Genomic DNA, 20,709 nt, shown 5'->3' with positions numbered 1-20,709 from the left:
TGACTTGCAACGAATTACTGAGCACACTGAGCCTATTGATTAAGCCGATAAAGTTTCAAAGTAGGTTTGAAGATTATATGCAGATCACTAAGATAACATCTAATGGTATAGCAAGAAAACAAGAATTTGTGACTGGAAGTCAGCCCCTATAATCTGTTCCGGGGTAAGTTTATATTAACCAATTGATCTGCACGAGAATAAATGATGATCATGAGAAGAAAGTTTAGAGAATAAACATTGGCTGAAGTGCATGTGGCAGGCAGTGCCACATCTTAACCGGGCAGTTTACCGGTCCACGAAAAGAAAAAATGTAGCGTCATTTCATTATACCGATAAAAGCGTCTGGGCAGGAAGTCGGAGGGTAGGAAAAACGCTTCAGAAAGCTAAGGACGGCGCAGCCAGAGATTTAAAAAGAAATTCTAGGAAACAGGAAGACAGGTTGAGGGTTAGTGAGCAAGCGGAGGTAGCTGATATTCTAGTTGACGTTAGGAGGAAGAAATGGAGTCACGTGCAGAATGTAGAATCCGTAGCGCAGATAACCGGTGGTTCATTCGAGGCACAGAATGGGTGCCAAGAGAAACGCAGTTGAGAATGGCAGGGAACTAGGTGGTACAATGCAATTATGAAATCTTCAGGCATAATGTAAGGTCATTTGATCCAAAGCCGAGGTCATTACAAATCACTCGAAGAGGCTTCTGACCTCCAGAGGACATAAATATGATGGTGATAGTAATGGTAGTGGTGAAAACGCTGTTTAATAGTTGAAAAATCGTTTTTGTTCGCAAAACACTTATGAAAATAATAATAACATGTTTCAAGCCCCATGAAGTAGATACGTCCAAATATTGGAAAAGCATTTCACATTGAGGTAGGCTTAGACCGTCGTCGCTGGGACCTGTGAGACGTGAAGGCAACTGCAAATTTGTTTGAGCGATGAAGTTTTGTGTTGACAAGATTACTCCTGCGTGTAGTGTGTCTGAAGCGTGCATCCGCGCATAGGATAACATATATAGTATCTCGTTGTACCATAGCATTTTCACCCGCCACCTACCTTTCCCGGTATGTCTCACTTCCCCTTGCCCCAGTGAACAATAGCAGGCTAGAAACATCCTCTCCAGGCCGGCGTCTCCTCCTTTCTATTCATTAAAATCTATTCCTCCTCCTCACAGGCAGGAGGTACAACCTAGGCGGGATCGTCGGACCCGCAGCCCGACAGCCTCGCTCCTTCCACTCCGCACCCCGGCTTTCTTCTCCAAGAAAGAAAAGAACCTTCCTCCCATTGTTCGGCTCTGCCTTCCAGAACCCGTGCCTTTTCATGATTGGCTGTTGGTCGAGGTGCCACGTCCTGCGAGCTCGCGCCGTATCCCACTATTCTTTCTCTTCTTTAGAGTCACTGGCCGTCTGCCACACCAGAAAGGCGCGCATTAGTGTTTATGCATGACAACTACAACATTATGACAAGGACGGCATGACGTGAACCAAATGTCAAAGCTATGATGATGACGCTGGAATTAATGGGACGGCATTCCGACGACGGTAGGACAACGAATGCATGGCGACTACTGCGACTACTGTACGACGATACTACTACGACAATAACATGATAATGGTATGAGTACAATGGAATAAAGACAATTGTGTGTGATGAAAATGACATAATCAAAATATCGCGAAACTTGTACGACGGTGATGGCATGACGATGACGGCATGACGAGAGTCAGATGACGAAGTTGGAGCGACGATGATGACACGACCACGATGGCATTACGAAGGCGGTATTACAACAGAGGCTTGGTAAAGACTGTGTGACGATGACTGCATGACAAGGACAGCCGAATCCCTATTTGATGACGACACTATGATTACAATATAATGAAAAAAGATTGACGTTGATCGAAAGGCAAAGGTGTTATGACAAAAATAGCATGGCGACAATGGGATGAGGTCATTGAACGGATAACTATAGTAAAACGGCAGCGTGACGGCGGCAGAATGACCATGACTGTGTGACTGGAACGGCGCTATGACAATGGCATGGCGAGAGTCGGATGAAAAAGCTGAAATGACGGTGATTCAGCGAACGCGACGACTGCGCGATCCCGTACACATACCCAATGTCCCAAGCTATCAAACAACTAGGACCACAGTGTCGAAGTAGAAAGCGTGACGATGACAGTATGAGGAGAGTCTGAAAGCCCAGCTGAAATAACGACGATTGATCAAACAAGACGACATCCCCATTTTGGCGGTGTGACAATGAATGCCCGACGACTGTATGAGAACGTTGATGCGACGACGACGGCATGACGAGCGTCGGATGACAAAGCTAGGATGATGACGATGCAACTGCCATGGCGGCAACACGACCCGAAACCCTTACCTAGTGGCCGAAGCTATTAGACAACTTGGACCACTAGGTTGGGGTACATAGCGTGACGACGACTGCATGAAGAGAGTAAGATGACGAAGCTGGAAAGACGACAGTGGAACAACCACGACGACATCACAACCAGGAGCACATACCTAGTAGCCCAAGCAGCTACACAACTTAGGCCACTGTGATAGATAGATGAATTGGCGCAAAACGGCTGAATTACGGAAAGAACGCTATTCGCATTTTAATGCTAATAGCTCATTCTCGGCGATTGCCAAATAGAGCACCAATGAAAAACTGGATAGCATCCCGGACACGCGCAATCCCAAAAAAGCTTCGAAGAAGAAGAAGAAGAATCTCGATTGGTTCGGCGTTGATTCTGCGAAGAAAGCCTTTCCCATGGATTCCCCGCCGCGACTTCCCGAGACCGACACGATTGCACGGGATAAAGTGCAGATTCCGAGGACATTTCTCACAACCTCTCCGATCAGCGTGCCGTACGGGGCGCCGCCGAGCGTCAGTGACAGCGAGCCCGAGCTTGCGGAAGGTGACTCCGGTGGGAAGAACTTGGAGAGCGGTCCTCAAGTCGCGGCGCCGAGCCCTGGCAGCAGCGAAGTGGTCCGACTGGTACGTGGCTGTTACCAAATGTTCAGTATTCGATTTGTTGAAAATCGAGCAACTAAGCATTCTGGGCGAGATCTAGAAGACCTCGCTGCCTTTTCTGCTGCTTCTACTGCTGCTGCTGTCTTGCCAAATGGCGCGTGCACAAAGCACCGCTCGCATTACGAATCGGCTTATATCCTATGTAGTGCCATCTGTACAACCCCTTCAGATGTGCAGTTAGCCAGCTCTGTTATCTACGGAACTGCACAATGAAGCAACCAATGGTTACTAAAAATCCTCCGCGCAGCAAGTATACGGCGTCAAGCACATAAAAAAATTAATAAAGTGAAGCATTCTGTTTGTTCTTTCCCGGGGATTGGTGCGTATGCTCGATCGGCTTCTTGCAGAATAAGGTCGGCTTGTCCTGCAGATAGCGCGATACTAATCAGGGATAGTAATTTTGGAGATGGTGGGATGATAAGTGAGCCGGTCCCGACTAATTTACGGTCACGTGGGTCATCTCGATCACCAGCGCAATATACAGTCACTTGCCTCACGTATTTCTTGTCCTGAGAGTTTCAGCGTCAAGCTGAACGGCCGAGCAGGCACGCAATCTCTGTTTCAAAAGGCGCTTTATAATATGAAGTTTTGTAGCGGTTAATTAACCGCTTTACTAAAGCTTTAGTCCACATTGATAGAAAAATCTGCATTCAGCATCATTTTTTTAGTAGGGCGGGGCGACTTCATCAAATAACTTTCCGATTATTTTATCAAAAGTCGGAATAAATACAACCCCATGACTTTTAGTTGGATCTTGTACACCTGCTCGCTTAGGCAGTACTAATGAAGAGAGAGAAATAAAGTGCAATTCTCAGTTTGTCTTTTATCCCACCCCCATCTATAAGAGAGTGTAAAGGGTTCTTCAAAGAATTGTTACAGTTACGTGAAATAATACCCGTCAAATAATACCTTTCTATCGGTATGGGGAACCAGCGCTGGATAGGCGGCACGCCGAAATGAGTGCGTTGCACGCCGCCCTGGCGATGAAACGCGGCATAGTCCAGCCGCTCGACCAGAAGACACGTCCGCAGCCGTTTTATAGTTCGTATGTTTCCGTTTTCGCGCCGCTTCAAGTGGACAGTTTTTGTATAGAAGCTAGCGCCAGCAAGTGAACAAATGACGAAAGAAGCTTTTTAAGCTTCATATATTTTTCACAGTCTGTCGCGGTGACCACGTGGTTTCTTTAACGGTTGCGCCGTGTGCCGTTGCCATGCTTGTGTGGCAGCCTGCCTCGCAAATCTAGCAGCTATGGCGCCGGTCGTGCTGCGCTATGGGCGTCTTGCGCTGTAGTTCGAGGTATAGTAGCGGCGCCTGGTGGCAGCAGGCGAAACGTTATCTGGGTAGCACCAGCTTGGCCCTGGCTGTGGCGAAGCACGTTTCTAGCCCGAGTTTTGCATCGATTCGCACTTTTTTTCTGCCCTGTTGCGAATGCGGAAATGCTCGTCACTTCTCACAGACCACGCCGACCACGCTGCGAGCTAGCCGCAGCCTATATAGTTTAACGAAAACGGACTCTCCGTGAGACGTAATGCTGGAAGCAGAAGGAATCGGCGACGCCGATCCGGAGAGACCTAGCTCAACCTCGAAAATGCGTCACCGTCTTTACTTCTGCGTCGTGCGCTGCCAAGAAGGCCTGAATCCCAACATCAGATTCTACCGTTTTCCTTCAAGGCCTCACGAAGCGAAGCGTCGGGCGCGCTGGATAGCTGCAGTTCGTCGCACTGGGTAAACAAAACTTCGCGCCGTGCTGACGGCTTCGCCTGTCTTGAAGCTTGCTTGATTATCTGCGTTCTAAAACTTGGTGTTTTGCACCTACAGTCCCGACGGCAGACCGACGTAGCAGCAAGCATGGCTGGTGATTCACGATTCGAGACGCGGCCACAGTGACAATTAACAATTCGACCGGTGCGAAGGGGTGAAGTGACCAGGTGTGTGCAAATGAGCACAGATGGTCCAGCTGGCTGATTCGGTGACAATTCACTACCCCCCTACCAGCAGCACAGGTTAGAAAGTTAAATGTGCTCATCCTTGACCTCAATCCAGCACGTTGAGGCAGCGCAGCAAGGTAGAATTGATTGCAGCACATCGATGTTCGAGCGTTGTCATTAAAAGCCACGTCAAGCGAGCAGCGCACGCGCTCGCGCTGCAGCACGATTCGCACGTACGTTACTGCGAGCTCAAATATGCATTGCACCAGTTATTTATCAGTTGCTAAAGGGACAGATGGCTGCTACTACAGTGCAGGCATAACTACTTGTCCAGCGGCATGCAGTCAACAAAGATTGCAGGAGGCCCGCCGTTTCCCGGCATGCTGAAAGACCGCTGCCGTCTCGGCGAGTACCATCGTGCGCTCGAGCAGTTCCGTACACATGATGCCTGTTTATCGCTACTGTGAATTCATTTATAGCAAGCATTTCCTCGTGCTTGTGTGCCAGAATCTAGCAGCGTGCAAACCTTACCTGAAGTTCAACTTCGTACGCGACTAGCTTCACTTGCGATTGACACCGCGCTAAAACTTCGCCGCTTATTTCTTGAAGGGCGTAAACGTATTCGGCGTTGCATAATTTATTGCCTTTACGCATCGTGCCACCCCTGAAAAAATCTTCGGCACCCGATTTCACTGCAAGCCGTGGTACAACAAAACCAAAAGTGGCGGGTCCATATTGTAAACGCGCTTTCCGAAGCAGACGACCGAGCTTGGTACAACCAATTTCAGGACAGAGGGCGCTTTTTAGCACCATTTTCCAAGCACCCCCTGGGCAATACAAGAGCCCCATAGTTTCGGTAGTATTATTTGGCCTGAAGACATTCCATTTTCTCTTGCTAGACATAAAAAATTTGGTGTTACTGCGCCACAGCACTCAATCGAGAAGAAAGCTTTATCGCATCAACTGACTGGCGCAAGCAAATGTTTGAGTGCTCCGCTGCTTGATCAGTAACAACCCTGGCTACATTTAGCACTAATTACATTATTTTACCGGATGCATCTCAGCGCCGAGTCCTCATACGCATGCGCATATTTAAAAACACATAGGCGGCTTAGTCGCGCGTGCGCGGGCAGTATGCGCACACAACTCGTATTACAAGGCAGCTTCCCTCCCACATAATTCTTGGCAATGAATGGATAATATTTACCTTTCGCATCGTTCGCTTGGTGCGGTGGCATTGGAAGGGGCTTGGCGGTGGTATTGCGAAGAAAAAATGGTTGGTACATATGCCGGATGGTGTATTGTTCGTTTTGTTTCCGACGAAATGCCGACTGCAGATTCTGCTGTTTGGTACGGTATGCCACGGCTGACCGCCTTCACTATCGAATAAACCAAGCACACACACGAAATTCGATTTAGAAACCAGCCCGACACCACTTGACAGGGCGACAAGACGGGAATTTACTGAGCTCGCCTGACTGCTTGGATCCAACGCCGCCTCCGTTCTTGTTCGTAGGGTTTAGATGGAAAGACACAGACGGATACATCCTGCCTGATCCCGACGTAGTTGTAGCACTTGTACACGCAGCAGTATCGTCGGCGTCCTTTTGTTTTCCTTAGACTTTAAGGCCACGCAACGCCACTACCAGTAGCAATTTTCGTCCGCTGGAGCAGCTGCATTGTGCACGTTCTGACCGCCAGGGCGGCGCTGCAGGCGTCGCGAAAACTCCAGCGCTGGTTCTCTATTGCAATGTGCCATGCGGCGTGTACTTGCGTGATTGGCGTTGGAACTTTTTTTTTTTCCTTTTTTCGCTCTTTGAGATGTGTGTTAGGCGTTTTTTTTTTTTGTTAATTTGTATCAGCCCGACAGCCTCGCTTCTTCCACTCCGGACGTCGGCCTTGTTCTCCAACAAGCAACCTTCCTTGGTTTTTTCTTTTCTTCTGCTCCCCCTTGCAAAACTCATACCTCAACCCTACTTCATCTGTGCTACTTGTCGCATTCTCCCACCTAACCGAGTTACCTAATTTGTCGCTCTGGGTATGTAGTAAATAAAACGAAAATGAATAAATGAGTTTGTAGCCAATAATTTTGGTTTACCGTGTACAATTGCTTTAGGCCACGTGAGCAAAATCAGCCGAGCGTCAGGGCACACGCCCTGACCTCGTTCGCTCAAGAGAGGAAGCTATGACGGACTGCGCTCGCACCGTCTGTGGCTCGGCTAGGACACAGGCCACTCGTACGGGCGGCCTTTGGCACTGACGGCAGGAAATTCAATGCCGAGCAAGAGCCACTCCAGGGCCGCTGGCATTAAGTAGGGTGTTGTTGAGATTAAGTGCTTTTATACGTAGATGCGTGTGTACGAATACTGTTAAATTTGGCTGTAACAAGCCCGGACAAGGAGAATAAGTCTCTAATCGAACATGTGACTTAAAATTATGTTGTTTTGGTGCCAAAACCACGATGTGATTGAGGTAGGCCGTAATGCGGGGGGGGGGGGGGGGGGGGGGGGCTCGGCATTAATTTTTACCACCATGTAATCTTTGACGTGACTTCAATGCACGGTATACACAACGTTTTTGCATTTCGCCCACCATCACAATGCGGTCCCCATGGCCGGGGTTTCATCACGCGACCACGGGCTTAGAATAGTAGCGCCGAAGCTACAACAACCCGACGACGGGTAGCGCGAAACTTATTTACCGATGCTTCTGCAAAATAATTTTCACATAACGAACTGTAGCTGGATATACCGAAGTCGAATCATCCCACGCTTCATGATGGACATATTCAGTTGATGTGCTGCGCTGGTACTCTGCCGACACAAATGCAAGACGTATTGAGCAGGTCCGCACAATCTCGCGCATTCGTGACTCTGAGAAACAATTTAATGCAGTATCAAAAGTTGCAGCCTGCTGTGGGTATCTTGGTCTTCAATAAATGGATTTTTTCCTGGTTTCTTTTCTCAAGAGAAGACAACACGTCCATGTAGTATAACGAAGGCAAAATGAAAATTTGTTCACGGTTCGTATAGGCGAGTTCGGGTATGTAAAACTGATATATAAGCCAATTTTGGCGCATAAGCCTGCTGGTATAATACGGTTGCACTGTATTCGAAATTTGGGGGAAAATATTGTTTTGTTAGATTCGTATTTGATTCGTGAATTCACTCATTGAAATTGTCGAATATTCGTTTCTCCTCGGCTATTATACGATATAACAAATGTTCGAAGTGTATAGGGTTAGGAAGTGTGCAAGTGGAAACTGCCGAGTGATACTACTGCTGAACAGCAGCGGTTTTACGACCGGCCTTCTGCAAAGTTCTTTGCAGAAGCGTCCAGAAGTGTTAAAGTAGTTTCCAATCACCTACTCCTTCCCCGTGCAGGATAATCAATCGGAATTACCTCTGGTCAACCTCCCTGCCCTTCTATGCTTTCTTTTTTTCTCCCTCTCTCTTTCTCCAACCGCTAGAAAAGCATGAATACCTTTAGGCAGCGTCGTGAACACACCTTAAGCCACAGTGATTTACAGTTATTTTTCACAGCGTCGCTTGAACAATCTTTGTCATCTTTATACGAAGGGTCAGGCTGCAGAAAAGGTCTCCGACGCGTCTCCTCCGCGCTCCGTAGAGCGAGACCCAGCTGCGAACGAGGACAGCGTCTCCAGGGGGTTCAGAACTCCGCGCGCCAGTCGCATGGATGACAACGAAGCTGCTGCCTCCGTTTCGAGCCACGTTAAGGACGCCGTCAGCCCCGACCCGATGCACGCTGCAAGTAAGTTCGAAAGCTCTTGTTCAATAATCGCCCCGCATTCTCAAATCATCCTCGATTCTAAGTTCCTCCGCCGCTCCACTGAGTTGTGGCACTGGAGCGTCCGACTCGATGGACACTACCATGAATGGATGGAATGATGGATGGATGGATGCAATGAGCGTCCCTTTGAAAGGGGTGGTGAGTTGCGCCCTGAAGGTCTCGTTATTATTTTGCTTGATGACCTACCTATGATTTGAGCTCTACGTTGAGCACAGGGCCGCCCATCGACTGAAGAAAACGCTACGCTTATCAAGGATTGCCGAGGCGTGTCCGTGTAGTGCAGTGACCACCACTGTCGAAGAGCCGCGCTGTCATTCTATACTAAGTAATACTTGTTGGGGGGGCTAGTTGGTGCATGTTTCCAGAAGAGGGTTATAGCGCCGAAAAAACACAACACACAGCAAGCAGGACAGCACACAGCTGACCCGTCTCGCTTGCTGTGTGTTGTGTTTTTTCGGCGCTATAACCCTCTTCTGGAAACATTCTATACTAAATCGCAGTGGCGGACAAAAATCAAGGAACACGTCAGCAGAAGCAAGGTTATGACTGGCATAGCCAAGCGTACAGTATAGAGATAGAGGTTTTAATGAATAAAGAAAAAGTAAAGGAGGTATATGGAAAAGCCTAGAATGCGACAAATGCAGCAAAGTTTGATTACACCGAGCACTTTAGGCGACTGTTTCTTGAAAACGCGTTTCAAATTGGACGCCAATCAGTATTATAACATCATAATCATCATCATCATTATTAATATCATTGACTTGAGGAGAAGTGTCTAGGGGGATGGGGATGATGGCGACCATTAATTTTTTCATTTAGTAATTAGGTAACTGTCCGTTCTCGCCGATATTGCATTGCCAAAATAACGTTATCTCCTCCCAGTGGTCTTCAATAAAAGTGGTTGTATATCATAAAAGCGTTGAGCTTCATTGCGTGTCTTGTAAATGCCCACCCGCGCTGACAGGATTTATTCGGAAAGGCTCCTTTATGATTCGCGTGCGCACGCTAATGCGAGCTCCAGGTTCCCGCAAGAAACATTCGTTATTTTACGGTACTGCCAGCGTCCTGCTTTAAAAAGAAGTTTCGTCTTCTACAACACCGTGATTACAGAGCTGCAATGTACAACCAGTGGGCTCGATGACAGCATTTTTGATGAGTGTAGGTCATCGGTGACATTCTGAAAGTTTAGGTTTCTTTATGTCTGCATAAGGCTGCACTTCGCGCACTCATGCTGGTAAGCTGCTCACGGAGTTAATTTGCGAACTTTGGAGATATGAACCGCTAGTGCGTATACTATAGTGTGCACCACTACCATCAGAACGAAATCGCCGCCTAATAGAGGGTGTTTCAGCGAACACTTTAACTTCATTTTTTAATTGCCTCTGGCAGGTATCACAATTCTAGCACATGAGGTGGTCTACTCGAAGAGGCGGACACTAATTACACAAAAACTTCAAATGCAAAATCGACTAAATAGCAAAAATTCGCTAATTATGTTTTTGGCCAATTGCCTTGTATGACACATATTACAGTTTCCAAATTCTAGCGGGAGTGAGTGAAAGGCATATACACTAGAAAACAATTGTGTGGCTCGCACCATGTGGGAGATATGCGCCGTGAAAGTTGCTGTAAAAATACACTCTCCCTCCACTTACCTTAACCAAACGTGGTTTTATGCATTGAAGCAGAAAACTACTGGAACGTCAATGTTTTTCTCCGCAAAGTTCGGCACTTGATATCTCTGAACTAGTGTCATCCTGAGAATTCTTCCTAAGTGGATCCGCCTTTCGAACTTCCTTGCTAAAAATTGTTATATGCAATATATGCCATAAATTAGTGAGTTAAAAACTTAATTATCGAATTTATGGCAATTAGTCGCTCATGCATTTAAATTTTTTCTCCAAGTGATGTCCGCCTCTTCAAATAGACCAGTTCATGGGCTAGAATTGTGCTACCTGCCAAAATAAATTAGAAAAAAAAATTGAAAGTGTTCGCTGAAACACCCCGCAGATTTAGTAGAGGTTCATCGGTTCTGATGAATTGTTCCATATCAAAATTATTTCAAAATTGTTATTATTGTTCTTGTCACATAAATAATAGAAATTTTGGACATTTCATACAGTGTATGCGTTCCGCTTCGACTCGGTGCACTGCTGTTTTAGTATTGTAATGACTGCTAAATTCGAGATCCCCGCTACGACCAAGAAAAAATATGACGCACATGGCCAACAGATGAACTCAACCAGCAACGCAGCAGCAAAATACCGTAGAGTACTGCGCGGTGCGGGTATCTGTGTCTGTCAGTGTGTGTGGGAGAGAGAGAGAGAGAGATAATTTAATCACATGGTCTATGTAACTAGAATTCGACATCTTTAGGTGGACTATACCTGGAGAGTTGCGATCACCTTGCACGGCGAAATGTCTTCAACATAGCAATAAACTACCAAGATTTATTAACTGCTTGATTGTGACCTTCAAGGAGCACGTTGCAGTGCAAAATTGAAGACCAGCTGTCGTGAATTTGTCTGTGTAGCCAAAAGCATGGAAGAAAAGATCCCATTCTAGTATATTACAATTGTTATATTTATTCTTGCATACATACACAAGAAATTGGAGAAAAGTCAAAGGTGCTTTATACGTCTTTTGCTTCTGTTCGAGATATCTGTCCTCAAAATCCTCTAACTGATGGTTTGTCGTTCCAGTTCACGTCATCCAAAATAGCTAGAAAGCAGAGAAATTTTGGAAAAGTTTTGGAAGAAGGAAACTTTTTTAAATACTTTACTGGAGTGTCCACGTATTTCCTGCTTTTGTGCAATACAGCTTTTAAACCAACAGCCTATGCAGAGGAATCTTAGTTGCTTTAGCATACTGCTGACACTTATGCCTTTTTATAAGATTGATCTTTTCGGTCCACGTTGTTCATGACTGACACACTTACTTCTGCTTGGCTGTTTTGTCTGTAAAAAAAACGAAAATGCACTATTTCACTGAAAAAGAAGCAGTTGTAAGGAATTGAGCAGCACCGGTCAGAACAGACGCACGAATTACAGTGCAAACGAATGCACCACTTAAAATGAGTTTTTAACCCTGCTTGAGCCATTCCTCAATGTGCCGCTCTTCGATGAACATCGTTGGTGCCAACTAAGACCACTGGGTTTGTGCCACTTTGTAGGTGCCGTTCTTCAATAAGTACCTCCGACGCGAACTAGGGTCACTGAGTTTGCGGTGCTGCGCATGCGCTGCCGTTCGGTGAACCTATATTTGACGCCAACAGTGATCCCTAGGTAAGCGCCGCTATAGGTATATATCGCCTCTTCAATGAGAAAAACACTTAAAATTCCTCCGATCCTGGGCGGATTCCATCCGACCGCATACATTGGCCTAATATTGTGCGCGTATACATTCAAAGACACGTCATGCGAGCACTTTGGGGCGGCGCCGCTGGATGGGGCGCGTGTCCAGCGGGGTGCGCGAGAAAGGAGCCCGGCTACGTACACACGTCAATCATCCACCGTCTCGGCGGTGGCAATACGGCGTGTCGCTACATTGCCTCAATGCTAGTCGCATAAACGTCAACCTTCATCGTGAGATAGGCTTTCTCAGAATTTTTTTTTTCATGTAGGGGCTCTTTTCCTTTCAGAGTAGCTTTTGTTCAGTAGGCTTCGAAAGCTTACTGACCCTGGGACTCGAGGAAAAGATAAGTATTTCCGCTGCTTGGGCATGTAGCACGACATATTTCCAGCTTGTACTAGCACAAGCTAACATCTTAGTTTTGTACGAGTTCACTGCCTACGGCAACCAACTACTAGGACATTCTTCTCACAGATTCCATAGCGACCGCGTCAAATTTCGGAGTCTTTGTGCCATGAGGTAGTATATCGAGGCTTTTTGGCCAGCTGTCTGTTCCTAAGCTCACGTGTAGCTGGAGCTAGAATGGCGTTGATATTCTGTTGTACTGGCCTGAGCGACGCTGGCTAACGCTTCCAGGGCTAACCTTGTACACAAGTACCCAAGAAATTGACTGGAGGCGCGGCGCCGGTGCTTTTGTCCGCTGTCATTACCCTTTAGCTTATCTCTAGATTTCAACTGAGCGTAACAGTTAACGTCTTATATGGTTTGTCTAGCTATATTGTCCTTTACTTCGTGTGTATGTGACTCCTCGGATATCCCTATTGTTCTCACGTGTAGACAATTTAACGTTTTCTTAAATCCCCGGTCCGTAAAACTTCTCACGCCGACTTCACTGTAGTCTACTGCCGGCATCATTCGAGATACAGCCAGTTCACAAACCTGGTTCTCATGATGTCTGATGTTTGACAGTGCGCCCAGGTGCAACCGTGGCGGGTGACAGGACAGGGGCGAGGGGTGAGGACCCGAAGCCTTCAAGCAGAGTCTCCGAATTGGAGGAGGATGGCGACGCACAGCAACGTGGCACTGACGCTGAGGATAAAGCGGGATCCTATCCTGCAGCGTCAGAACCCATGGAAACAGAGAGACGCCCACAGCCAGGCGCTAAAGACCCTGCTAAAGAGCGCCTTCTGCCCGCTGAAAGAGTGAGTAACGTAATACCCTGGCAAATGGCCCACCCACAAATCACAGGCAGCCTACCGTAGTTCTCTGGTTTATATCAAGTTTGGCAAAACAACGAATGTTTACCCAACTTTATGAATATCAAACTACGATGTGGCAAATTGGTTATCAGGAAGCCCGCAAGATAGAGAAAGGCGCCTGAAAGGAAAAAAAGAAAGACCAACCCTTTCACTACGAAAAATGGGGGCAAGCGAAAGCTTGTCGTGCGTGCACCTGACCTTCGTCACGGTTAAGTAACCCACAGGTACCGGTAGAGGATTGATTCGGCCTCCTGCACTTTCATCTCGAAAATGTAACCGTTTCTTTGTGTGTAATGAATAAACTTGATTTGATTTGATTTGATTTGATTTGATCTCGGGATCTTCTTTTCGTTGCTGTCGTATTGCCTGGGCTCGGTCGGCACTATGGCTGGATCGGCACGCTGACGGCGAGCCCTTTCACGAGCGAGTTCTTACCTTCGCTCATCGAGCGCTACCCGTTGCTCGGGGGAACGCAAACCGCGTGACCGTCACATCCGTTTTCCGAGAATTAACTGCGCAGAAACGAAGCCAGTGCAGCGCGCGAAACCCTTTCCTGCCTTTTCATTCCCCGGAGGAAGCGAAACAGCTCTGATTGGTTGCGCGCGTGGCGTGACTGCGCATCTATGCAGCTGGAATCCTTGCTAATGACTCACGCTCAGGTGCCGCCGCAGCTGTCAGCTCATCAAACCGCCCTTTCCCGCTGCTGGATTTTTTCGCGTGACCACGACAACGCCACTTGTGAGCCAATACAAGCTTCGCTTGAGAAAGTTTGGAGGACGCTTAAGCTTCGCTTTTAACAGTGGAACGCGATAGCATTCAAAGGTCCCCGACTGTTTCTAACACTTCCGGGAAACTGCAGCTTATGTAGCCGTATGCTCACTGGGAAGCGCTGGCGGCGTACGTTTTCCCCAAACCGAGCTTTCTGGTAGAAATGCAGCCTCTTTCGTGGGCCGATTACAGAGGTAGTGCAAAGCCGCGCCAAAAAAAATTACATCATTTCCTGGTTTCTGTTATTGTTTTACACTTTTAATATTCATGTCTGGGAAGATTTAACGTAAAAGACATGCGCTGTGGGCGTTTTGTTTCATGGCATTTGTTTGTGAGCTGCCATTCTCAAACTTCCGAGGAATAAGTTTGGCAAGAATGTAAGACAAGGTATGTGCAATTTTAGCAATAGAATGGTGTATATATAGGTATATGTGTATGCCACGTCTTGGTAAGTAACGCGAATATTCCACATGTCATTTACTAAGACATGGTATATACATGTACATAAATATATACGGGAATATTTGCTCACAGGACGCAAACGGCGGCGCCGATGCCGAAAATGTGTTTTCTGCCACAGGGGGCCCTTAACGCGGTCACGTTAAAGTTATCAGCCATCTGACCTCAACAGGTACCTACATTATCCGCTAGCGTGCGCCTGATTGAGCAGCCATCGCCGGCTTCCCTCGCGTGCTTTGACTAGCACATACATCATACGACCCGCGGCGACGGCGTTATCGCACTTGGATTTTATATGAAACGTCACGGCGACGGCGACGGTGTTATCGCCCTAGGTCTTTATACGTAACATCATGGCGACAGCAAAAATGTGCCTGTAGTGCCCATATAATTATTATCGCAATAAAAGGAAAGCCCTTGTGGGATCCAGGACATTTGGTCCTGGATCAACGCGTTTCCGGTGCCATCGCTCGACAACTTGAGATAATCAGCTAATATACCTGCAAAACGCAACCTGTCCTCGTTTTCTTTTCATCTTGTTGCGTCGATTGTCTGCTTTCAAGTTCTTCAACAAAATGAAACACCAATTAGCTCGGTCTCCTAAACCTTACTGCAAGGGCAGCCCGCATGACCTTCTAAGACGCAGGTGGATGAGGGAACAAAGGACGGCTCTTTTGTCTTGGAAGGAAGGCTGGGAGCGAAGCAACCTTTTCGCAGCCCACTATTACAGTTACAAACAGCTGAGTGACGATCAGTTCACGGCCCCATATGGGCACCTCCTGAAAATAACGTACGAATGCCTGGTTCCCTCTTCCCTATTCGTCAGACACTGCCAATACTAGTCACTCCGGTCAGTCAGAAAAGCTCAATTTTTGCATTAACTCTTCAACAAGAAGAACCAGTCAACAAAAAAGTTCCACATTTTAAACAGCATATTCCTTGACAGGACACGACATTGTGATCCATTTGTGGTCGCACGCCGAAAGAGCCATGCTCCTAATTTCCCCTCAATTATGGCTTTGATCGCGAGCGAAATACCTGTCGGCGTATCAAAGGATTGGCTTTAATTTCACTTCACGCATACAAGTCGACTTGTCCTTTCAAAGCACAGCGTTTTTCAAACGCTCTGAATTTACTGCGCACCTGACCAGGCCATAGATACCTTCTAATCACCTACTAAACTCCCATGGAACTTTCGTCGCTCAAAGACCTTAACAGTAGAGAGAGGGGTAATTTCACGCCAACCTTACCAGTGTTGGCCCTCGACTATTCGCGATTTCTTCTGAATACATCAGCCGCTTCAGTGCAACATCAAAATAAATTTAATGAAATAATTTCCCCGAAAATTCTCAGCGGTTCCAGCCCCACTGGAACTTTCTCATCAGGTACAAAATTGTACGTCATAAAAGACTTTACGGAAAACTACTGAGGATGGTATGGTATGATGGACTTTATTTAATGTCCTGAAGATCAACCCTTAGGTTGACGCAGGCGGCTCCCACGTCGGGACAGTAAGGTTTAACCTTACCGCCGTATCATAGGCCTTCTCGACAGCCTTTACTTGATCGAAAAGAACTCCACTGTGTGGGACTCGCCGCCACCAGTCTCTCTCCTTGTCACAGTCTGTGAAAGTCACAGGACACTGCCAAGGCATGTGATCCTGAGTAATGATGCCATTACACTTCTCGCAATTGATTGGTATCTCTCTTTCAGGATATATCTTGTTAATAAAGTTTGGACTTGGATAAGTTCTTGTTTGCAACAATCTCAGAGTCACCGCTTGAGCTCTATTGAGCTTAGCGTGTGGCACTGGGAATTCCCTTCTGTTCATGTGGTAATGTCTCGTGATTTCATTATATGTAAGTAATTGGTCCCTGTTCTCCTCCTGTATATTATTAAGGTCCTGGTCGCGTAGTGCACGGATAGTAAGCCCTCGTGCAGCTGCGTTAGCCATCTCGTTTAAATTCTTCCGAGATGGATCGACAGACACTATGTGCGCAGGAAACCAGCGGATTTCGATCTCTTGGCTGCCCAACTCACCGATCAGCTGGGCAGCCTCTTGGTTACAAAGAAATTTGTAAAATGTCTAATAGCCATCTTACAGTCACTGTAAATCTTCGTCCACTTGTTATTCCTTAAAGCCAATGCTATCGCTACTTGTTCCGCGACTGCCGTGTCTTTAGTCATGATTGTAATAGCTTCCCGAGGGAGACCATCTGCATCTACTACTACTGCCGTAAAGGCTTTCTTTCCTCTTACCCACGCAGCATCTACAAATGCCGCATGTTCTCTGTCGTGTTCTATCGCTTGCAGGAGAGCTTTGGCTCTTGCCTTTCGTCTTTCCAGGTTGTGCACCGGGTGCACATTTCTGGGGAAAGGAGTCGTCTTGATTATCTCTCTTATGCTATCTTTTAGTTCTATTGTGCCTTCACCTGAAATTTTGGATTCGGTTGGGCACCATCCTACCTCTTCTAGTATTGCTCTACCTGGCCTTGTTCCATAGAGCCTCTCTCTGTGGGCAATTTGCTGAGCTTCAATTATCTCGGCTGTTGTGTTGTGGAGTCCCAGTTTCATTAATTTGTTATCCGGAGTGTTAATCGGTAACCCCACTGTTGTTTTGACTAGCCTTTTAATTAATCTGTTCCACTTGTTTATCACTGTCTGTGTCCAAGTGAGCATCCCAGCTACATATGAGAAGTGACACAAGGCGAAAGCATGGACCAGTCTCATGGCGCTCTCCTCTCCCAGCCCTTTGTGTCTGTTGGTGATTCTCCTTAGTAGTCTTATTACCTTCACAGTCTTGCTTGTGATGTGTCGTATTGTTCTTCCATTTGCCCCGTTTGCCTCCAGGAACAATCCTAAGACTATAATGGATTCTACTTGCTTAATAGACTCGCCTGCCTTCTTGGTTAGTACTAACCTGGGTTCTTCCTCGGGAACGTATCCCCTTGGTTTTCTACCCCTTCTGTTCTTGAGTACAAGGAGTTCAGACTTATTAGCAGAGCATTTGAGTCCCATGTCTTCTAAAATAGACTATACCTCATAAATGCTCTTCTGAAGTCTGCTTTCCGCATGTCCCATACTTCCTTCAGCGGTCCATATAGTCACATCGTCTGCATATATGGTAAAGTGAATGCCCTCTATCCCTTTTAGTCCCTTTGCCACTTTTGACATGGCCAGGTTGAAAAGCATAGGTGACAAGACCGACACTTGTGGCGTCCCTCTGTCACCGAGATCCATGTTCTTTGTTTTAATATCCCCGAATCTAAGGTGAGCTGAACGATTGCCAAGAAAGGTTTTGACCACTTCATAGAGTTTTCTCCCCAATCCCAGTTCGAAAATCACTTCAAGTATTGCTCTATGCTTAATTCTGTCAAAAGCTTTTTCGACATCCATCCCCAAGAGAGCTCGAGTGTTTTTTGGTTTAGCTAATAGCAGTTCATGTTTGATTAACAACATAGCATGTGGACAAGCCTGATCTGAAACCAATCAGACTGTACGGTAGGATGTCATTGTCCTCCACACATTTAGTTAACCTGTTCAATATGACATGCTCCATTGTCTTCCCTACACATGATGTCAACGAAATTGGCCTCAGATTATCCAAGTTGAGTTGCTTGCCCGGCTTTGATATTGAGATAGTACTGGCCGTCCTGCATTCTTCTGGATATACCCCATCTTTCCATAGGTCATTAATGTATGTGGTCAGATATTTTATTGATTCGTCGTCCAAATTCTTAAGCAATCTGTTAGAGATGCCATCCGGGCCAGCTGCTGACCTACTATTCAGATCATACAGTGCCGTGCGTACCTCACTTTCGGTGAATTCCTGATCCATATCTTTGCATTCTACCCCTAAGTAATCGGGATAACTCACATCCTGATCTTCTTTCCTGAGAGGCAAGTATTTTGTAGCCAATCGCTCCATTATGCTCTCTGCGCTTGCAATCTGACTTTCCTGGTGTCCCAGTTTCGTCACTGCCGTACGTCTATTCGATTTAGTGCCTTTTTCGTTGAGCAGATGCCTGAGCAGACTCCAATTGCCTCCACGTTTTATCCTTCCGTCCACACATTTACACACCTCATCCCATTTTTGTTTCTGCAAATATCGTGTGTGTTCCTCTATATTCTTATTGAGCTGAGCAATTCGTTTTCTAAGTCTCCTGTTTAAGCGTTGTGATTTCCATCTTTGTAAAATCGATTGCTTGGCTTCGATCAAATGCGATCAAATCTACTATCAATTTGTTCGACATCTTCCTCTGTCTCTATAGCCTTAGTTGCTGCATTCGAGTCGTCCCTAAGCTGAGCCAGCCACTCTTGTAGTCTGATGCGACCCTTTCTATCTGTGTCTGCTCTGTCTTTTCTGATTTTTCTAAAGTGATCCCAGTCTATGTAAGAGAAATGCTTTACCTCCCCCCCCCTGTCGTTTCCACCATTATGTGTAGTATATAATGGTCGCTTCCTAGGTCCGTACCAGAGTTGATCCAGTCTGCCCTGGGTAAGATATAAGTGAAGGATAAGTCCGGGGTAGTGTCCCTACACGTGGAACTGCCACACCTGGTAGGAAAGGCTGGGTCCATGATAAGAGAAAGGCCTAAATCCGTGGCGCGATGCCAGATTCCTTCCCCTTTCTTACTACTCCAGCGGTAGCCCCAAGATTGGTGTGGGGCGTTGAAGTCCACTCCTATTATGAGTGGCGCAGTTTTGGCTACCCTCATGGCCTTATTAAAAATTGCTCGGAAGCTCTGTCTCATCTCTCTGGGAATGCTATATATGTTGAGGCAGAACAAGCTTTGCGCTTTACATCTGCGCCTTTTTAGTACCATTTCTATCAATATGTATTCAGTTTTACTCGCCCCTAATTTTAGATCGCGCTCTATGTAGGGAATTTTCTTGTCAATTAGGGTGGCAATTCCTCTGCCTGGTTCTTTGCCTTTGCAGACCGAGTTGAAGCCGGACAGCCCGATCTCCTCCGCTAGAGTTTCCTGCAACATTATTCATTTCGGCCTATTTTCAACCGTTTTGATTATCTGTGCTAGTGACGCTCTTTTTTGCTTAAATCCGCTGCAGTTCCACTGCCACACACTAAGTCTATTTCTGTTATCCATTATTATTGTCGTTGCGCCCTGACTTGCTACACCTTGTCACTGTTCGCTTGACTGTACCACCTACCGCTCCTGGGGGTGTTCTAGCGCTTTCGGCTTCCAAGGGCATATATTCTTCATCCTCTCCTTGGGCCTCTAGCTTTTTCAACCTTTTCTCGGCTATTAACTTCCACTTCCATGTTTTATCCACCTTAAGGTTAACGCTGTCTACCGTGTCCTTTAGGTCCCTAATAGCATTCCTGATCTCCTCCAGAACCGAGCACATCGATTCTGCCTCCGGAACTACAGCTCTCTTTTTGGGCGCCGGTGTGTCTTCTTCCTGGCTGTTACATCATTTGCTTTCGTTAGTGATATAACCTCTCTGATCAGCTGTTCTACTCTGGCATCATTACTTTGTTCCTGCGAGGCTAGCGCACCTGTGACTTTCACAGTACCTTTGACTTTCTCGGCCCAGGTCGCTCCTGGCTCCTTTTTCTTGTTTGTCTTCAGCTCCTGCTCCTCGAGGCACACCTGCGCCTCCCGAGACTTGGAACGGTTTCTTCCCCTCGATGTTGAGCGCTCTTTTGATCTTGATGTGCTTCTCGAGCGTGAGCGCCTTCCGGCGCCTGGAGGGGTTTCCTTTGTCGGTTGGGCCGATTCCATCTCGGTCTCCACTTTGGAGCGTTGTCTTCTTCTTACTCTTACTACATATGGTATTTGGTACCGCTGCTTGCAAGCCCTGTCACCTGTGGGGTGATCTTCACCGCAGAACTTGCATTTGGGAGAGAAGATATGAGCCTCCCCTGGGTCTTGCATACCACATCCCCTGCACTGCACAACATCAGGTGTTGGGCAAACGTCTGATCTGTGTTCGATTCTTCCACATGCGTAACATACGTCAAATTGCTTCCTGTAGGGATAGCACCTCACGAGGGTTGACCCATATTTGATGAAGTTGGGCGCCCTGAATCCATCGAAAAGCACAATAACCGATCCCGTAGCTTTGATGCGT

At 46.8% G+C, this 20,709-nt stretch overlaps 1 protein-coding gene across 1 annotated transcript in view; it reads left to right on the top strand.

Moving 5' to 3' along the window:
• Positions 1-20,709, top strand: part of LOC142558293 (uncharacterized) — a 39,329-nt gene that overhangs the window by 6,954 nt on the left and 11,666 nt on the right. Inside the window, exons 2-4 of the mRNA XM_075670443.1 lie at positions 2,658-3,002; positions 8,545-8,737; positions 13,097-13,329. Of these exons, the coding sequence (XP_075526558.1) occupies positions 2,658-3,002; positions 8,545-8,737; positions 13,097-13,329 (771 nt within the window). The remainder of the gene's footprint in view (positions 1-2,657; positions 3,003-8,544; positions 8,738-13,096; positions 13,330-20,709) is intronic.

The sequence above is a fragment of the Dermacentor variabilis genome, chromosome 9, assembly GCF_050947875.1.
Source record: "Dermacentor variabilis isolate Ectoservices chromosome 9, ASM5094787v1, whole genome shotgun sequence".
Lineage (NCBI taxonomy): Eukaryota > Metazoa > Arthropoda > Arachnida > Ixodida > Ixodidae > Dermacentor > Dermacentor variabilis.
Note: the sequence above shows the minus strand (reverse complement) of the source record. Positions and strands in the feature narration are given on the sequence as shown.